Source organism: Cephus cinctus, unplaced genomic scaffold, assembly GCF_000341935.2.
Source record: "Cephus cinctus unplaced genomic scaffold, Ccin1 Ccin1_scaffold1312, whole genome shotgun sequence".
In the NCBI taxonomy this organism is placed as follows: Eukaryota; Metazoa; Arthropoda; class Insecta; order Hymenoptera; family Cephidae; genus Cephus; species Cephus cinctus.
In genome coordinates this window covers 102,201-117,744 of record NW_014333738.1, presented here as the reverse complement: position 1 = coordinate 117,744, position 15,544 = coordinate 102,201, and the positions used below count along the sequence as shown (strand labels likewise).

At 38.5% G+C, this 15,544-nt stretch overlaps 4 protein-coding genes across 16 annotated transcripts in view; 2 read left to right on the top strand and 2 right to left on the bottom strand.

Annotated features, from left to right (window-relative positions):
* The window catches only part of LOC107272917, a 25,563-nt gene extending 21,192 nt beyond the window's left edge, over window positions 1-4,371 (top strand). For 2 of the 11 annotated variants that reach the window (XM_015750591.2, XM_025090226.1), the window contains exons 3-5: window positions 1,126-1,311; window positions 2,601-2,769; window positions 3,329-4,221. In XM_015750591.2, coding sequence (XP_015606077.1) covers window positions 1,126-1,311; window positions 2,601-2,743 — 329 coding nt within the window. In that variant the 3' untranslated portion in view covers window positions 2,744-2,769; window positions 3,329-4,221. The other 9 variants (XR_001539084.2, XR_003061366.1, XR_003061365.1 and 6 more) reach the window with 8 other exon arrangements.
* On the bottom strand, window positions 4,367-6,015 carry LOC107272916 (surfeit locus protein 6 homolog). The gene is made up of 4 exons (XM_015750588.2): window positions 5,749-6,015; window positions 5,605-5,652; window positions 5,035-5,537; window positions 4,367-4,954 (listed from the first exon to the last, which is right to left on the bottom strand). The coding sequence occupies exons 1-4, from the start codon at window positions 5,864-5,866 to the stop codon at window positions 4,733-4,735; spliced, it is 891 nt and encodes a 296-aa protein (XP_015606074.1). The 5' UTR covers window positions 5,867-6,015; the 3' UTR covers window positions 4,367-4,732.
* A 30-nt stretch (window positions 6,016-6,045) lies between these two features.
* On the bottom strand, window positions 6,046-7,997 carry LOC107272915. 2 transcript variants are annotated; one of them, XM_015750587.2, is made up of 3 exons: window positions 7,702-7,997; window positions 7,297-7,603; window positions 6,046-6,969 (listed from the first exon to the last, which is right to left on the bottom strand). In XM_015750587.2, the coding sequence occupies exons 2-3, from the start codon at window positions 7,583-7,585 to the stop codon at window positions 6,494-6,496; spliced, it is 765 nt and encodes a 254-aa protein (XP_015606073.1). In that variant the 5' UTR covers window positions 7,586-7,603; window positions 7,702-7,997; the 3' UTR covers window positions 6,046-6,493. The 2 variants fall into 2 exon arrangements, with proteins under 2 accessions (XP_015606073.1, XP_015606072.1); XM_015750586.2 differs by having other exon boundaries at window positions 6,046-7,603; window positions 7,702-7,996.
* Window positions 7,998-8,734: 737 nt separating this feature from the next.
* The window catches only part of LOC107272914 (homeobox protein extradenticle), a gene marked incomplete in the record, with an annotated part of 31,437 nt that continues 24,627 nt past the window's right edge, over window positions 8,735-15,544 (top strand). Inside the window, 2 exon segments of one of the 2 annotated variants that reach the window (XM_025090220.1) lie at window positions 8,735-9,697; window positions 10,044-10,117. In XM_025090220.1, the coding sequence (XP_024945988.1) occupies window positions 9,465-9,697; window positions 10,044-10,117 (307 nt within the window). 2 annotated transcript variants of the gene reach the window in all.

Genomic DNA, 15,544 nt, shown 5'->3' with positions numbered 1-15,544 from the left:
TGGAGATCCTCCACGGCCGCTTCCCCAGGGCATCGGGCGACAGCTGAGCACCACGTCCTTAACTCGGGCAGGAGGTTCCTCTCCTGCCCTTTGCCCATCTCCAGCGGGGCGCCGGTATCTCACCCGGGCTCCTGCCGGTCCGTGGAGACGTCTCCGTCGGGTCGTCTCCTCTGCCGGGCAACTCGGTACGTCGAGACTATCTCCCCACGGCAGATTCGAGCACCTCGACCTCAACTAAACAATAACGAAATCTTACGAGAGCCTTGACATAACTATACTAATCAACCCGAGAGCGTAGCTTCTGAGCAGGGTGGCGACCCGAAGAGGACCAGAAATCGAGAACGTTATCTGTATCGGTAACCGGAGCCGCCTTGGGACCGTGATTCGAAAAATCACGTCACAGTAGATACAAATTATACCTGTCTGATACTCTATTCTCCTCAACATACCAGAGTCCTATTATACATAGTGTAAATATATAGTAAGTACTTATACCCTATGAATTCCTTTATCTATAAAACCTTAAGGCAATTTACATAGAGACTTTTGATGCATAAACCCAAAGCATATACCAGCTTATAATATAATTATTGCAATAAAGTCGTTATAATACAATATACACAAACAATGTGTATATATGTATAAATTCTATATACAGATTCTGCTAACAATTGTGACAGAGGATTATATATATATATATATATATATATTATATATAAAGTGACATGGTAAACGGAGCAGTGGAAAAGGAGGGGGAGGGGTGGTCTTTTATTAAAAATATTCAAATCAGCATCCATTGTATACCTCAAAGAATTTCATAAATTTCAAGTATCACTGCCAGTAAGGCATCTTACCTGTTTATTGTTATTCAAAGAAAAGAAGAATGAAAGAACATGCGGTTAGCGCCGGTAGCTTTAAGGTTCCGTACATTTATATACATATATATGCGTGCAAGTGGATGCGCGTAGAGACTTTTGTCCTAGTTCTTTATATACTTGTGTAAAATTATATGGGTTTTATTGAAAAAGTCAAGAATTTCTTCACGATTTTCAAAATTATTAATGGCGACGACCAGTGAATTACTTTTTGCGAAAATTGAACTCTTGGGTCCTGGCGATGTTCCAGTATCCCCGGAGAGCATCATCGTACCCATCGTCTCCTGTATCTTGGGATTTCCGCTGTTAGCGCTGCTAGTCATCTGCTGTCTCAGAAGAAGAGCCAAACTCGCCAGAGAGAGAGCAAGACGAAGAAACTGCGACATGGACCACGGCGCTCTGAGTCTTGTACGATTCAGTCCTGTTCATCGTTTAGGTGAAGAAAAATTATATGAAAATATTTTTTTTCTTTTTTTTTTACACGCGTCTACGATAGATTATTATTTTCCGATAATATTTTTTTATTATTTATTTTACACTCTATGGTCGGATAGCCTTTTCTTTTATCCAACAATAATTATTCACGGTGAGGAAGACATTTTTTTTCGCCTTTCTTTTGTTTCATTTCAGAATTCAAACACGTGTGCGGGATCGATGACAGTGTCATTGGCCTTGGTCTTTTTTGTTGGCAATGGAAAATCATTTCAATTTTGACAGCTCCATGTGATTTATACGTATCAAGGTATTTTTGGTTATTGTATCTTCATTGTTTTCTTGTTTTTTTATTACTTCGATCTTTTTTTATTTTACATGTAATTTCGCATTTGTCGAATTACGAATTCGCGTGTACAAAACGGAAAACACGTAAATTCTATTCCTGGGGTTACGGCCTAGAATTTCTATTATATAACAGGAGGTATATCCTGAGTCATGCAAAATGCAGAAATTGAATCTGACCCTTTGAACATTCTTATCTATCAGCTAGAGAGGCACTGCATCTCTTGTGTTGTAGATTTATAGCGGGGGAAACATTGATAAATAGCTGACCTCTCACTAGGCAGAGTCCCAAAACGGAAGTCAAGGCCTGACCCGAATTTCCGTTCCATATAGCATGACTGACCTTACGGTATTAACATTTGTCTTTCGATTCCAAATCCACTGGGAAACGCAGCTTCTAAAGAAGATCTAGGTAAAGAGAAAATTGTAGTTGGGCATTGGCCCCTTATGTATTATATATATGCAGGATTTAATCTAATCTATATAGATTTATATATATATATATATATTATATAGTAGATATGCATATACATATATCTGCATTTCTATATTTCTGTACATGCTCTGCTGCTCTTGGAAAGCCTTTGGCCCACGAATTACTCTCGAGATATGAGATACGGACAAAGCCCATGTTGTATAAAGCTTTCAAAACGCGGCTTGATTGGAACGCTGAATTATCATTTGAATAAGATGGCTGTAGCTGATGAGGACTTTTAGGCAAAGCTTGATTATAGGCGTAGGATTAGGTAATCGTATGATGATTATGCAAGGATATCGCATATAGTAAGGTTTACATAGAAGCATATTAGATAAGCATATAGTATGCAGTAGATGCCTAGGTCAGAATTGAATTTGTTTTTTTTTAAGCATTGTACTTACCAAGTAATTTTTACATTTCAAATAATTGATGTTCAAAAATTTAATGAATACTTTTTTAAATTCTATCAGCTGGCGTCGACCGGAACAGGACTATTTCTCTCCGGAGTGAACGTGGTTCCAGAGCTTTTCCATCCTTGGAGCTTGACACCGTCGTCGAGGAACGTTCTGATCCTGAACAGAGCACTGCATTGGAACTTAGTAGTCCTGACTAGCATACGGCCCCTCCAGCACCATCCAGGTACTTCATACTAGATCCAGAATCATCTTGCGATCTTTTTTTTATATTCTGTATTGTACTGACCTGTGTAGTATAATGAAATTCAAAATAAAGCACGTTATTACCTGTCAAAGTGCACTGCGATACTCGATATTCATTCAGCAGTTGTATCACCTTGTTATTATTTAATTTAGTTGTGGGTTTTATTAATAGTGAGTTGTAATAAAAATCAATTAAAAAAAAATATCTTATCGCGCCTGCAAGAGGGCAACCCGTCATACAGTCTCGTGCGCAAAATTGAAATTTCTGCTAAACATAAGAAATGTAGAATTTCAATGTATACATATGAATATTCTACTAGTTAATAATATTGAGTGTTTTGTAACGCAAAATATTGATTGAATGAAATAACCAGAAGTCTCTTTTAATTATTTGCTGACGGATTTTATCTTGGCTGTGTGGCGGGTTGCTTGTCCTCAGGGGCATTTTATACGATTTGTTACTTTTATACCAAAGTATGATTTTTCTTCCTTGTTACTCTTTACTTGTATGGTAACGTATTGAAATGCTCCTCTTTCAGGTCGATCCGATCTTCCAGGGTTTTGGAGGTGCCGGTTCCTGTCGATCACAGCCCTCTGTGGACTGCCTTGACGCATGCACATACAGTTTCCACGGTCCTTGGGGATACCTAGCAGGAAATCGAGGGCACTTTCATACAAGCCCTCGTACTCGACTTACCCATCGTCTACTGATATCTGGAAATGTAAAAAATAGTTAAAAAAAGAAAAAAGAAAAAGACCAAAAAGATTAAGAAATTTCGATAGCACTATGACGTGACTCTAAGAGGTGAAAGAACAGGCATATGCAGCTGATGATTAGTTGTTGCACACGAGGAATCCCTTGTTGTGGATATCATGGAATTAAAAGAAGAAACACTGTATAAAGGACTGTATGTAAATTCATATGGATATTTGTTTGCAGAGAGTTATTATAATGATATAGGGAGAAAGAGAAAAAGCGAGCATCAATTTAATTCACAGTATAGACACCAGAGGCGCTACTGAAAATTTTCTACCTGGATGATTGTAAATGAGGAATTAGTGGATAATTAGTGCTAATCTTTATTAGTTGTTGCACTTGGGAATTTTATGAAGTATATTTACGTGCAGGTTGATCAAATCATTGATGCTGATTAGAATGACAGCACTTGTACTGTAAATAATATAGACTGTGGTATATACATCATTTGTTAATGCCGTTAGACGTATGTGAAATGACTGAGGCTGTATAATAAAGGAAGAAATCTCGCAAATCAAGTACTAATCATAATGGCGGATGTTACTTTGCCAATGGGTGGATGCTGTGACGCGAAAGCACTCTTGGAGAAATTCTCTACGTAGTTGTACTACGGGATTTATTCGATACGGAATCGTGCACGCGGAAAATTCATGCTTTGTAGATATATCCGTCGTGATTTGTTTGGCTTTTTTTTTATCGGGGATATTTTGTACTTTTTGCTTGTGATTAATCGTATTAAACGTTTTCTAGATAGTGAATATTTATGAAGGATTATCTGTGGTTTTGGGCATTTATGCTGATAGAGATATGTAGGCTGGACTGAAATTTTTTTAGGATCTATTTTGAAGAGGATCATTGATATGGGGTTCGTAAGTTTCCCTGCTTTTTTTTTTTAACAAAAATCATTATTTCGAACTTCGTATTATACAAGTCTTAGAGTATAACAGTTATTTACTCGCTCAATTTATTTTGTATTTCAATACCGTTACTCGTTTTAAATTCCTTTTTTTATTACTTGTGATAACAACGCGCACGAGTTTGTCGTTTTGTTGAAGCTTGAATTTACTTACTCGGCTTGTTTCACGATGATGAATTTTTGAAACGCAATTATACTGGATATTTGAGTTTCACGCGTTTGCAATATGCACGTTTTTAAATAAATTTACATGTTTAATTTTTTTTCTACCTAAAAACCTGGTATCACTCGGCCCCGTTTCGATGCCTTTTTTAATTTATTTATTTTCTTATCCTTCTTTCGTTTCAATATGTTCTCTTGTCGCTTCTGTTGTCGTTCTTGAATTCCTTTCTGCACTCCTTCTTTCCTGCCTTCCCATTTCTTTGAACTATACTTTTTCTTTTGTTCTTGCTTCTTTACGGAACGTTTCAGCAGTTCGGGATCGTCCTTAACCTGTAAATAATGCATGGTAAGTAAATTTGATTAAGAGAATTAAACGACTGTAATGGTAATAGACAAATTCAAATAATAACCTTTTCTCCACTGGCTTTCGCTAAGACAGATTTCCAGGCTTCCTTTTCTTTGATTTCTTCAACTTTGCTTTTTTCTCCTGAAGCTTCCAACTGTTTCAATTTCTCTTTTTTCTTTTCAAGCTGCTGCAAAATTTTTTTAGGGTCTCTATCTATCTTTGATGGCTTCTTCTTTGCACCAACATCCGAGAAGTCAAATTTGCTGAAGACCATTTTTCCCTCTGAATTAAAGACGGGCTTTGGTCTAGGTATTCTAGGTGCCTCCGTATCTTCTTTCTTTCCTGCTGAACCACCTGCAGCAAGCTGTTCTGTTCTGACCAACTTTTTCTGCATTATTATCTCTTCTTTTTTAGATTTTTTCTTAATTCTGTTTTTCAGGCCTTGTTTCATTAGCTTATTTTTATAGCCAAGTTTCTTTTTACCCTTTAGAGCTTCTAATCTCTCGTGTAGTTCCTCAAATGTTTGAGCTCTCTTAATTTGTCCATCTTTTTGTTTAAAGATCTTTCCTGCGACAGAAACATATATCTTTATCACTGCGATTCATTCTATAAGAATTTATGAACTAAAAATTACCTTTTTTTTTACATTGTACAACATTATCTTGTTCGCTTTCATTATCAGCTGTAATCGATAGAGAAATATTCTATTATACAGACAAATATTGAACAGAAGAAATAAACCAGTTATAGGTTAAGTAGTAATATTGAAGAGACTTACCTAATGCTGACATAGAAACAGGCAGTTTAGAAAATATATCAGAAATATATTTATCCTCCTCCAGCAACATTTGCTGCACATGCTTCATATTAAATGGCTTTGTCATTTTTAATTGCATTGTTCGTCGAACTCACGTGCACACAGTCAAAATTGTAAATAAGGTCCTGCCACGAAACGTAACTCTTCAAGACCCGTTCTAACTATAGGTAGTACAAAATTGTATCAAGATGGAGCCAGTATTATTTCCTTTAGAACCAAATTGACAAATGTAGCTCTATCGGTATATGTATTCAAGAATTTAGAAAAAAATAAATTTTATTAAATTTATCCATACACAGATGCACCATTGAGTTTGTCTCTTGTTTAAAACAGTCTGTTCAATTATAATGAACTCAATGCTAAGTATAGTTTTAATAGTAATATTATATAGTCGTATTAGTCTTACAGACAATAAAATAAGAGTGATATTTTGTTGGGATCTATTTTAGCTTTAGGATAAATCATATTTAGTTTATAAAATTAACATATGCGTAAATGCTAACAAATTAAAATGTACTGACAGTACTGTAAAAGTAATTATATCTCTCTTAGATGCGTATAGATGAATAAAGACACAGCGTTGGTTACAGTACTGTCAGTCAGTATATTTCGGAACGAACCCTAAATTGTAAAACAGAAACCATGTACTTTGGCACGTCATTTGATATTTCTATCAGCTTTACGATATATCTAAAGCTACATTAGATCATAAAAGTTGAATTTCAGATGCAAGCTTTTCTGGTCTTAACACAATAAGATTGTTGTCATGGAGTGGAAATTTATCAAACTTCTTCTCAACTTTGTGGGCTTCTAGCGGAGTTTGAAAATATACATGACAATATCGTATTGATTGAGTTGTCGTCATTATGCTTGATATACATATTGGTTGGTAGCTTTCAAAAAGATGCAAAATGTAGGCAGCCCCAAATGGCTTTGATATATTGGCCACAATTACTTCTCCAGCTTGGACAATCTTAATTTTCTTTAGCGTCGACGCATAATTATTTGAATATGCATTATAATCATTTACATTCTGCATCACTTCTTTGGAAGTAATAAGATCTGGTATATCGTCGTTCAATTTTTCAGATTCCATCATTGAATTCCTGTTGCCAGCAGATCCATGCAAGTTATCCTTAGTTGCTCCACTTTCTTTAATGAGCTGCTCCTTATCTGTAGTACCTTGATAAGACAAACAATTCGCTATCTTATGAATACTTTTAATACGATTATTATTACCACACTTTTCGATTTCTATGCCTTCTTTCCCTTGATTTTCACTTTGAATATCCTTATGCGTAGATCGAGGTAAACTATTAGATATAGATTTATTATTTTTTGACTGAATAAAGTTATCAGAATTATTGGAACCATTACTTCTTTCACCAGTAGATTCTGTTTCATCGCAAAGCATACTATTAGAATTCGTACTAGAAATCGTTCCATCACTTTTGCTTTGTTTAAAATTAAGTTCATGATCATCAACTCTTGTCAATCGAGATTGCTGACCTTTATATTTATTCTGTGACTTTAGATCTTTTTCCTCCTTATTCATCCATGGTGTTAAGTTAATACTCTCGTGTCCTTTCAGACTCATTATGGAATTTATTGCTTCTATTTTACTTTTATAGGAGACAAAACGCATTCCTCGTTCGTTACCAGCACAGTTAACACTTAGTACGTTACCAAACTCTGAAAATATTTTGTGAATTTGATCAACGGATAACGCACTTGTGTTGCGAAAGAGAATACAAAAATTCCCATTTTTTCCTTCCTTGCAATACGAATCGATATTCATCCTGGATCACACAAGTTCCTGCCAAAGAATAATAAACAATATATAGTAATTTTTAACAATTTTTACAGCATAACTATAAACGTCTCTTTCTTTCAATCCTGATTTGACATACTCACAAATTTAGTATAAACACTTTGTGATATTTAACAAAATACAATAGATAAGCCACGTTGTATAATATTACAAATTATTGAATTATTCGACACCACGTCTATTTCTTCTATTTGTTTAGGTCCCAATTAGTTTTTCCTTTAGCACGTGCTTTATCTGTGTAAGGAATTCTATTTGAACAAAGCAGATCTGATTTCTGTTTATCGCAACTACTATAAACTGCTAGTCCCGTATAGCGGCGCCACTAATTTTAAATAATGATCGTGGCACTAAACTTTCTTCTAATTTATCTCGAAATATTTATAGAGCAAGTCTAACATAGAGTACACAGTGTCGTTGTTGAAAATAAATAAGAACTAAAATTGCAAATAATTTTATTTGTACACATTACAAATCCCAAGCATATAGTTGATTGTTCTCAATCAATTACATCATTAACTGTGTTTTCTATAATTTCAAATATGGTCGCTACTAGCGGCCATCTTTATTTCCCGCGCAGACGTACTATCGCACGGAATAATAACCCCAATTCCCAAAAGCTTCTGCAACAATTTACAATATGTCTAATACTATTAATCCCTGTTATAAATAATAACACCGTATCTCAATTTCCTAAAGTAACGTTTACAAATTCCTTATAAACAGAACAACACAAAAAGAAAACAGTCGACACAGTGGGCGGAGTTTGCGCCTGACCCGTCGAGAAAGGAATAATCTCCGTCGACATGTTTCAATAAAAATTCTATTTAAAAAATCATCCTTTCAAAAAGCACCGAATACAGTATAAACAGTCATTCTACGCCGTGTCCACGAAGAATAAATCCAGTGATGTTTTCTATTGTCCTGCAAGACGCTATTTCTACCAGTGACAGCGTACGAAAGAGAAAGCCGAACCAGCAGAAAGAGACGAAATAAACTTTGCACTCAGATTGGCTGGTTCTATCATGACTTCAAAATGGCGTTGGGACACAAGCGCCGCGTATCGTAAAACTTAGGAACTACAGGAGAAAGGCGGCTGGTCGTCACGGAGAGGAGTGAAGTGTGACACAAACGGTCCGCGCGTTGCCTTGTAAGGTGTAGAGCTTGTGATGCCCGTGCGCGGATGGCTCGAACTCGCTAAATTCGAGCCGAGATAAGAGTGACTATACCGCGATAGCCGGTATATCCGGACACAAAACTAAAGAGAAACAGGTGTAATAGAAGAGTGTTGAGATAATTAAGAGCCAAGGACCGTGGGACACAGCTTAAAACCATTATACCGTGTATACGTAAAATCCGACAATCCGTCAAAAAGCCAGACACCATTTTCGTAAAGGGAAGAGCGTGTTAGAGATTGGAAGAGAGAGTGAGATAAAGAAGAGGGATAGAATATAGTGATATACAGAAGTAAGTGAGAGAGAGCGTGAGAGAGGGATATACGAGATTATCGAATGAGTTTTAAAACTGTACGAGAAGAGACAAAGACTCAAGCATAACCTCAAAAGCCAGTGTTGCGTCGCGTCGCGTTTACTCTTCCTTCGCTTCACAGGCTATGTTACGTATATAAACCAGTTAATGCGACTCGATCTTAAGACAGAATATATTTTTACAAAGTGCATCGCGAGTTTAATCGGGCCTCTGCGTGTCGGAGGATTTTAAAGGCTTTAAAGGATTCTTAGAAAAATAATTATTATTCCCATTCGTATTATACGTGTTTGGTATATACTGAGTTTTCTACCGTCGCACGGGAACCCGGAGAAGAGGTGCTCAGTAGAAGATTATACAGTTGATGGATGAAACTGGCAGGATGCTGCAACACGGAGGTTCAGGTGTTGGTTTGATGGGTGGTAATCAAGGCCAGGGTGCCCAGAATACTGGTGGATATGGAAGCATGGGTCCTGTGGATGGTTCGGCGGCTCAGGGTCCCGATCAGACTGTCGAGGCCAGGAAACAAGACATCGGTGAAATCCTTCAACAGATCATGAATATTACTGATCAAAGTCTGGACGAAGCGCAAGCAAGGTAGGAAAACTTTTGCGCCACTCAGTTCCCGCTTGTTTCTTTTATTATTATTAGCAGATCCTTTTATCTCCATCAAGATGCTCTTCGCAGCATCCATTACTTATCGTACTCAAATCTTGACGTAGACTACTACGTGTACATGTCATAAATTCTTGACAAAAGTATTCTTTCTTTTCATTCGATTTATCATTGTTTAATACCATGAATATTTGTACAGGTTATACACCAGTCGCTGTATCGTTGTCTCTCTTATTTTTTATACTTGTAAAATCTGCTAATGCCTGTAATTTATAATAAATAATACGTAATAATTCTCAATTTCTATCCTATTTATTTTTATTGCCAGAAAGCACACGCTGAACTGCCACAGGATGAAACCAGCTCTTTTCTCTGTCCTCTGCGAGATCAAGGAGAAGACCGGTGAGTAAAAATGCTTTAAAATAATCAAAAATAACCAACAGATAACAGTCGGTTAAAATCCCGCCATATTTTGGCGTGTAAAAAAGTTTTGAGTCGGCCGACGTCCTGTCAGGGTATATCACTGTCGAAATGGATGATGGATGGAAGTCTTATCATGCGATACTATCAGTGCGACACCACGTGTTACGTAAAACATTAGAGCGTTTAAACCAGCGAAGAGAAAGATAAATGGAGAACGAGCACTTTTAAACATCTTCAAAAATCCTTGAGAGATCCACGTCACAGCACCCATGTAAGACGAGGAAAACGAAGACAAAGAGAAGGATGACACTAAAATAAAATGATACTTCCCTCGCGTTGACACTTGCCACTTTACTTCTGCTTTTAGAAGTAAAAAGAGTCTGAAATATCTCTTATCTCTTCAAAGCCATACAGGACAAAGATACAAGACGAAGGATCCCTTGCTCGTATCCTCGCGTAATATAACGTCAGGAGAGGCTACGAGGCTGGAACCCCTGCGCCTATTCGAAACTCGTAAACATAATTTTTATGCGATGTTTGGATTACTTTACGCGCGGATCAAGAGACCACGAAACGCGCAATTATTTTGGGGTTCCCTCGAGTGGTAGATTTGGGGGCGCCACGCCCCGTCATACATTCGTTATATATATATTGTAGAAGTCAGAAACGGGTCTCTATGCTTTCTATACTTGTGCATTAACGTACTGCGATTCATGTTATTTTTCCTCCACTGCGTATGCTACGCTACGCTTGTATTGAGAACGAAAATACCCAGTTTAGTAGACAGGGGTCGGTTCTCTGTCCCTTTATATATTTCTGATCCCATTCACACGCATACACGACGGAACTTACATGCTCAACGTGTAACAGAAATTTTTGTATTCACGACTTTTCCATTCCTTTGAAATATTAATTTTTATCTTACGACGTGAGCCGCGCAGAGAGTCGCAGAATGTTATTGGAGATTCAAAAGGATACTAGCTTCCTATGGATAACCCTTGGGTAAGGGTATATATCCATTGTCTACGTGTGTGGGAGCGAGAGGGATGGAAGTAACTCTGAGTGCCCCTAAAGCATTCTGAGTATTTTGTGCTAGAGAGAGAGAGAGCGAGCGAGAGAGGATTCATGGAAAAGGGATGCAGGAGGGTGAATTGAAGGAGAATATAAGGGGCGAGTGAGAGAGAACGTGGTGGCGCTAGTAGCAATGGTGGGAGTGTGGGACTGCCGGAGTTTATGGGCAATGGCTGACGAGGCAGTGAAAAAGTACTAAAACCAAGAAGAGCAGATAAACGCTATGTTAAGCAGACCGTTTTACCAGCCATTTAATATAATCAGCGCTCTCATGGAGCTCGGATAACTTCGGATCAGGCCTGTATGCAGTAGTGGGAGGAATTTTATTTTTCTCTTATTTTTTTTTCTACCCTCTCCTTTACGTTTCCGATAGTCGGACTTCTTTCCTATCTTTCTTTTCTACTGCTTTTCACGATAAAGAAATTCGGTCGAGAGTATTCATGATTTTGGAATAAGTTTTCTACGTTTTCTTTATGACCGCTTAGGGTGTATCCCTAGAAATTTCGTGATTTTGGGTACGTCTATCTTTTATCTATGATTCTTCTTTTCTTTTTCTTTCTGGTAATCCTTTTTTTTCCGTGTCGGTTTGGACAGCCCCTGACAGCGGGTGGTGTCGACTGGATGACCTAGCATACCTAGGCTGGTTCGCTATACCTAGTCTAAAAATATGTTCTCCCTGGAGTGTCTGAAGGAAATTCGAAGCAGACAAGAAATTCCAGTGAAAATCTAACATAGGGCCTGCTACGTGGTTTAGAGGATTTTCAGATAGAAATTGTACATTTATCCAATAATATTGAAATTTGATTGAAAGGCAGTTTGTTATATTAGACAGAGTACTTATTCGTGTCATATACAAATTTTATTCGACGGTCACTTTTATATGAACAGTTGAAAAAAAATGTTAGGCTAGGTTCCGTCAGACAACTATCGCCTTACCAGTATTGAACGAGGACGCGTAATCAGGAAATATTTTTGCGCGCGCCTCTACCGCCGGTTAAATAAACTAGTGCAGAACGAAAATAGCCAACGCTCTATTTCTGTACGAGTAACAACGTTCATGCTTAACGCAGGTTAAGTGTAGCTCTATGGTTTTGGCAGCGTCGGCCAACACAACATGGATGTGGAATGGAAGCATTGTATACGTGCCATTACGAGGAGATTAGTCCGAGACGATGACGATCATTGGGAAAGTTTTTATTTTTTAACGCTGGAACGTATCGAACAGAGAGGCCAGGACGTCGGCGAGCGTCGCGGCGTAACAATTAAAAATCCATACTCGATTTGGAACGTGTCCAGCTTTAATTCTATTTGGCCTCTCGGGTCCATCTCACCCGTTCACCATAACGCCGTAATCCTAGATTAAGCCAAGTTCTCGTGGTACGTTTATTTCCACTTTATTATTATTCTTATTATTGTATACTTTCTTGGCTCAATAATTGATTCCGTACCTTTCTTTTTTTTTTACGTCTCTCTCCCTCTTCCCTCCCTCCCTCTCCCTCTCTCCTAGTGTCAATCTTACTATGGACCCGGGCGTTATTCATCTTGATACTACGTTCGACTTCACTGCGATTTCTGTAGTCAACGTATTCGCAGTGACAGCCGACAAGCCCTACAAGAATAGCAGGAGGTGGGCACAGAATTCGCCTCGCATTCTCGGCACTCCTTTTGCCTCCCCTGCTCTTTTCTACAGGTTCTCTTATACTATATATATATATATCCCTCGCACGCACATATATATATATATATATATCCCTCCCTTCATTCTATACCAGTCTTAAGATCCCATGGTGCGTTCACTCCCACTCGAGCAAGACGTCGTTGCACTCGTAAAGCCCATACTCGGATGGGCCCACGATGCGATTTATACTTAGTAAATACTCGAGTCGCAGTAAAGCCACGAGTGAAAACTGCCAAGGAAATTCCATATCTTTAACGCGGCTCTCAATATGTACCTGGTCCTCCACCATCTTCTGTCGTCTATCTCTCCAAGCAGATCTTGGATAATTCTCTCTCTCTCTCTCTCTCTTTCTATCCGTCCTCTTCCTCTTTCTCTCTATGTCTTGACTTCATAACGTCTGCGGCCCTGGGCATGCAGATGGGGTTCCAGCAGTCAAGGTGAACCAGCCTTTCTGCTCAGTCGAGACTCAAAACTTCTACTCGACTAACGAGGCATCCTTTGCTTTGATTTCCAATGGCTCTCAATGTTCCTCTTTTTCGAATTTTTCGTTCTTTCTTTGTCTTTACTTTTATGATACGTCGGATCAACGGCACCGTTGCCGCGTGTAGCCCTTTGCAATGTATATTCACCCGTACTCTGCACGCGCTGTTACTGCAGCATTTTTCTTTACTTTCGACTTCCTTCCCATAGATGAGAGTATGTCCATATTATAGAATTTGATCGGGTAATGTCATTCGTCATGGTTTACACAGTTTTATATAGAGTGACGACCGTGCAGATTTTTCTAATGGAAAATATATGGCCGATCTTGTTTACTTACGTTTATGCCAGGAACTACCGATTTTCACTGCGTTTGTATGATTCCGGCTTTATTTGCCGGGCTGTACAATGTTTGCGCAAGATAAAGGCCTGTAATATCTTCACGTAGTAGCATACGCTGCCTGACAATAGATAAGACAGATACCTAGGTGTCTACGTCCTACAGTCTAGAATCATTAAACACACTTGTTATTATTGTTTTTCATCTTAACCGTGGACGGTAGCGATGCTCAGTGCACAGGCTGATTCTTTCAGAGACAGTCCGAGTCGTTAGCGTCGAATCGAAACTTATGTACGCGTTTCAATGTCAATACCCATTGTGTCTCCATCCGACGGATTAACCAGGTACTATTGTAAGAGTCTCTTGGAGGTTGTTTTGAATCGTTATCTTGATTTCTGGGTAGGAGACGGTTTCTCTAAGCCTAGGGTCTGTGCCATAGTCTTACACGTTATAACTGACTATAGTTTGATTCTGTTTTAACTATCGTATATAACGTGTATAGATATATATACGCGTTAGAAATCAGGCTGGTATAACAAAGAGCAAGGAAGCATTGTCCTGTCAAGCTGGGACGTTGACGTTTCACGTTGCGGGAAATACGGTTAACGGAATTATCGTTACTGGTTTTAATTAAGGCCTCCTACCCGACTGGAAGGGTTTCCTTAGGACCCGAGGGTTCGGTATACCCGAAAAGACCTCAGTGACGCGTATAAGGAGGACGCTATTCTGTCTCAAATATCTGGAGTCTCAGGTATGATTTATAACGGGTGATAAAATATTTTTACCTATCGTCTCTCTCAGTCTTTATGGGAATAGAGTTACGTCGCTTTTTGAATTCAAGTCTCTTCATATCGTTCACCTGAGGTGCCTTTGACGCGGTATTCAACTTCCTGGCGGCTATAACCTCTTCAAGTAACTTCTTGCCGACGGGGTACGGATCGGCTGAGCCAATAGGCTCTCTTAGACGCGAAGGTCGTAGGTGCAGCCGATTTAACAAAGCATACGTTACCCACGATAAAATCTTAGAGAACCCATAAACTTGGGGCTGCCGGGTGGGTATGTTATGTCATAAAAATCCAGTAAAATAAGCTCGTAAACCGCGCGAGACTCTCCTGACGCTTGTTTCCGCGTAACTCGTGTTCGCGAGTGTATAATACACTTACGGCTGTTTGACGATACGCGTGTAGTATTATTACGTGTGGACGAAACTTATGGGTATGACAGTTGAAGTTTTTAAAAAATTTTTTTCAACGTGTCCCGATAATTTGGTATCGAGAAAAAAAAAATTTTTTTTTTCTTTTACAGCCAACTTTGTACCGTACGTGGTTTCGCGTTCGTCTTAATTAGACGTCTCGGCCGTAAAGCATTCTCTCGATCAAATCACTCCGGCGTCGGGCAGTCGGTTTTAATCTTATGATAATTTTATGGAAATTGCATGGGGCGCCGAGATTCTCGTATCACGGATCATTAGGGCCCTGTATGGTCTCGCGGGACCCATTCTTTTGGGACTCTCCTTTTTGTTTTTATCCACGTTACTCGATCGCGTCCTTTAGCTGTAGCTCAGCCCTGTACCCATGGTCCTTGTAACGATACCGTCGGCACGGTGTACTCTCGTCGTCTTATTATAATTGTATTTATTTACTTTCTCTAATTTGGCATTCGAATTTATGGGAAATCCGTGCGCACACATGGCTCTGACGGTTTATCAAAGTCTTGCGAATACTTTAATTTATTTCGTTAATTGAAATTCCTGATTCCGAAAATTTACGGAACGGTCTGTTTGTACTTTGGTGACTAACCACATGTGGTAATATATATATATATATATATATATATA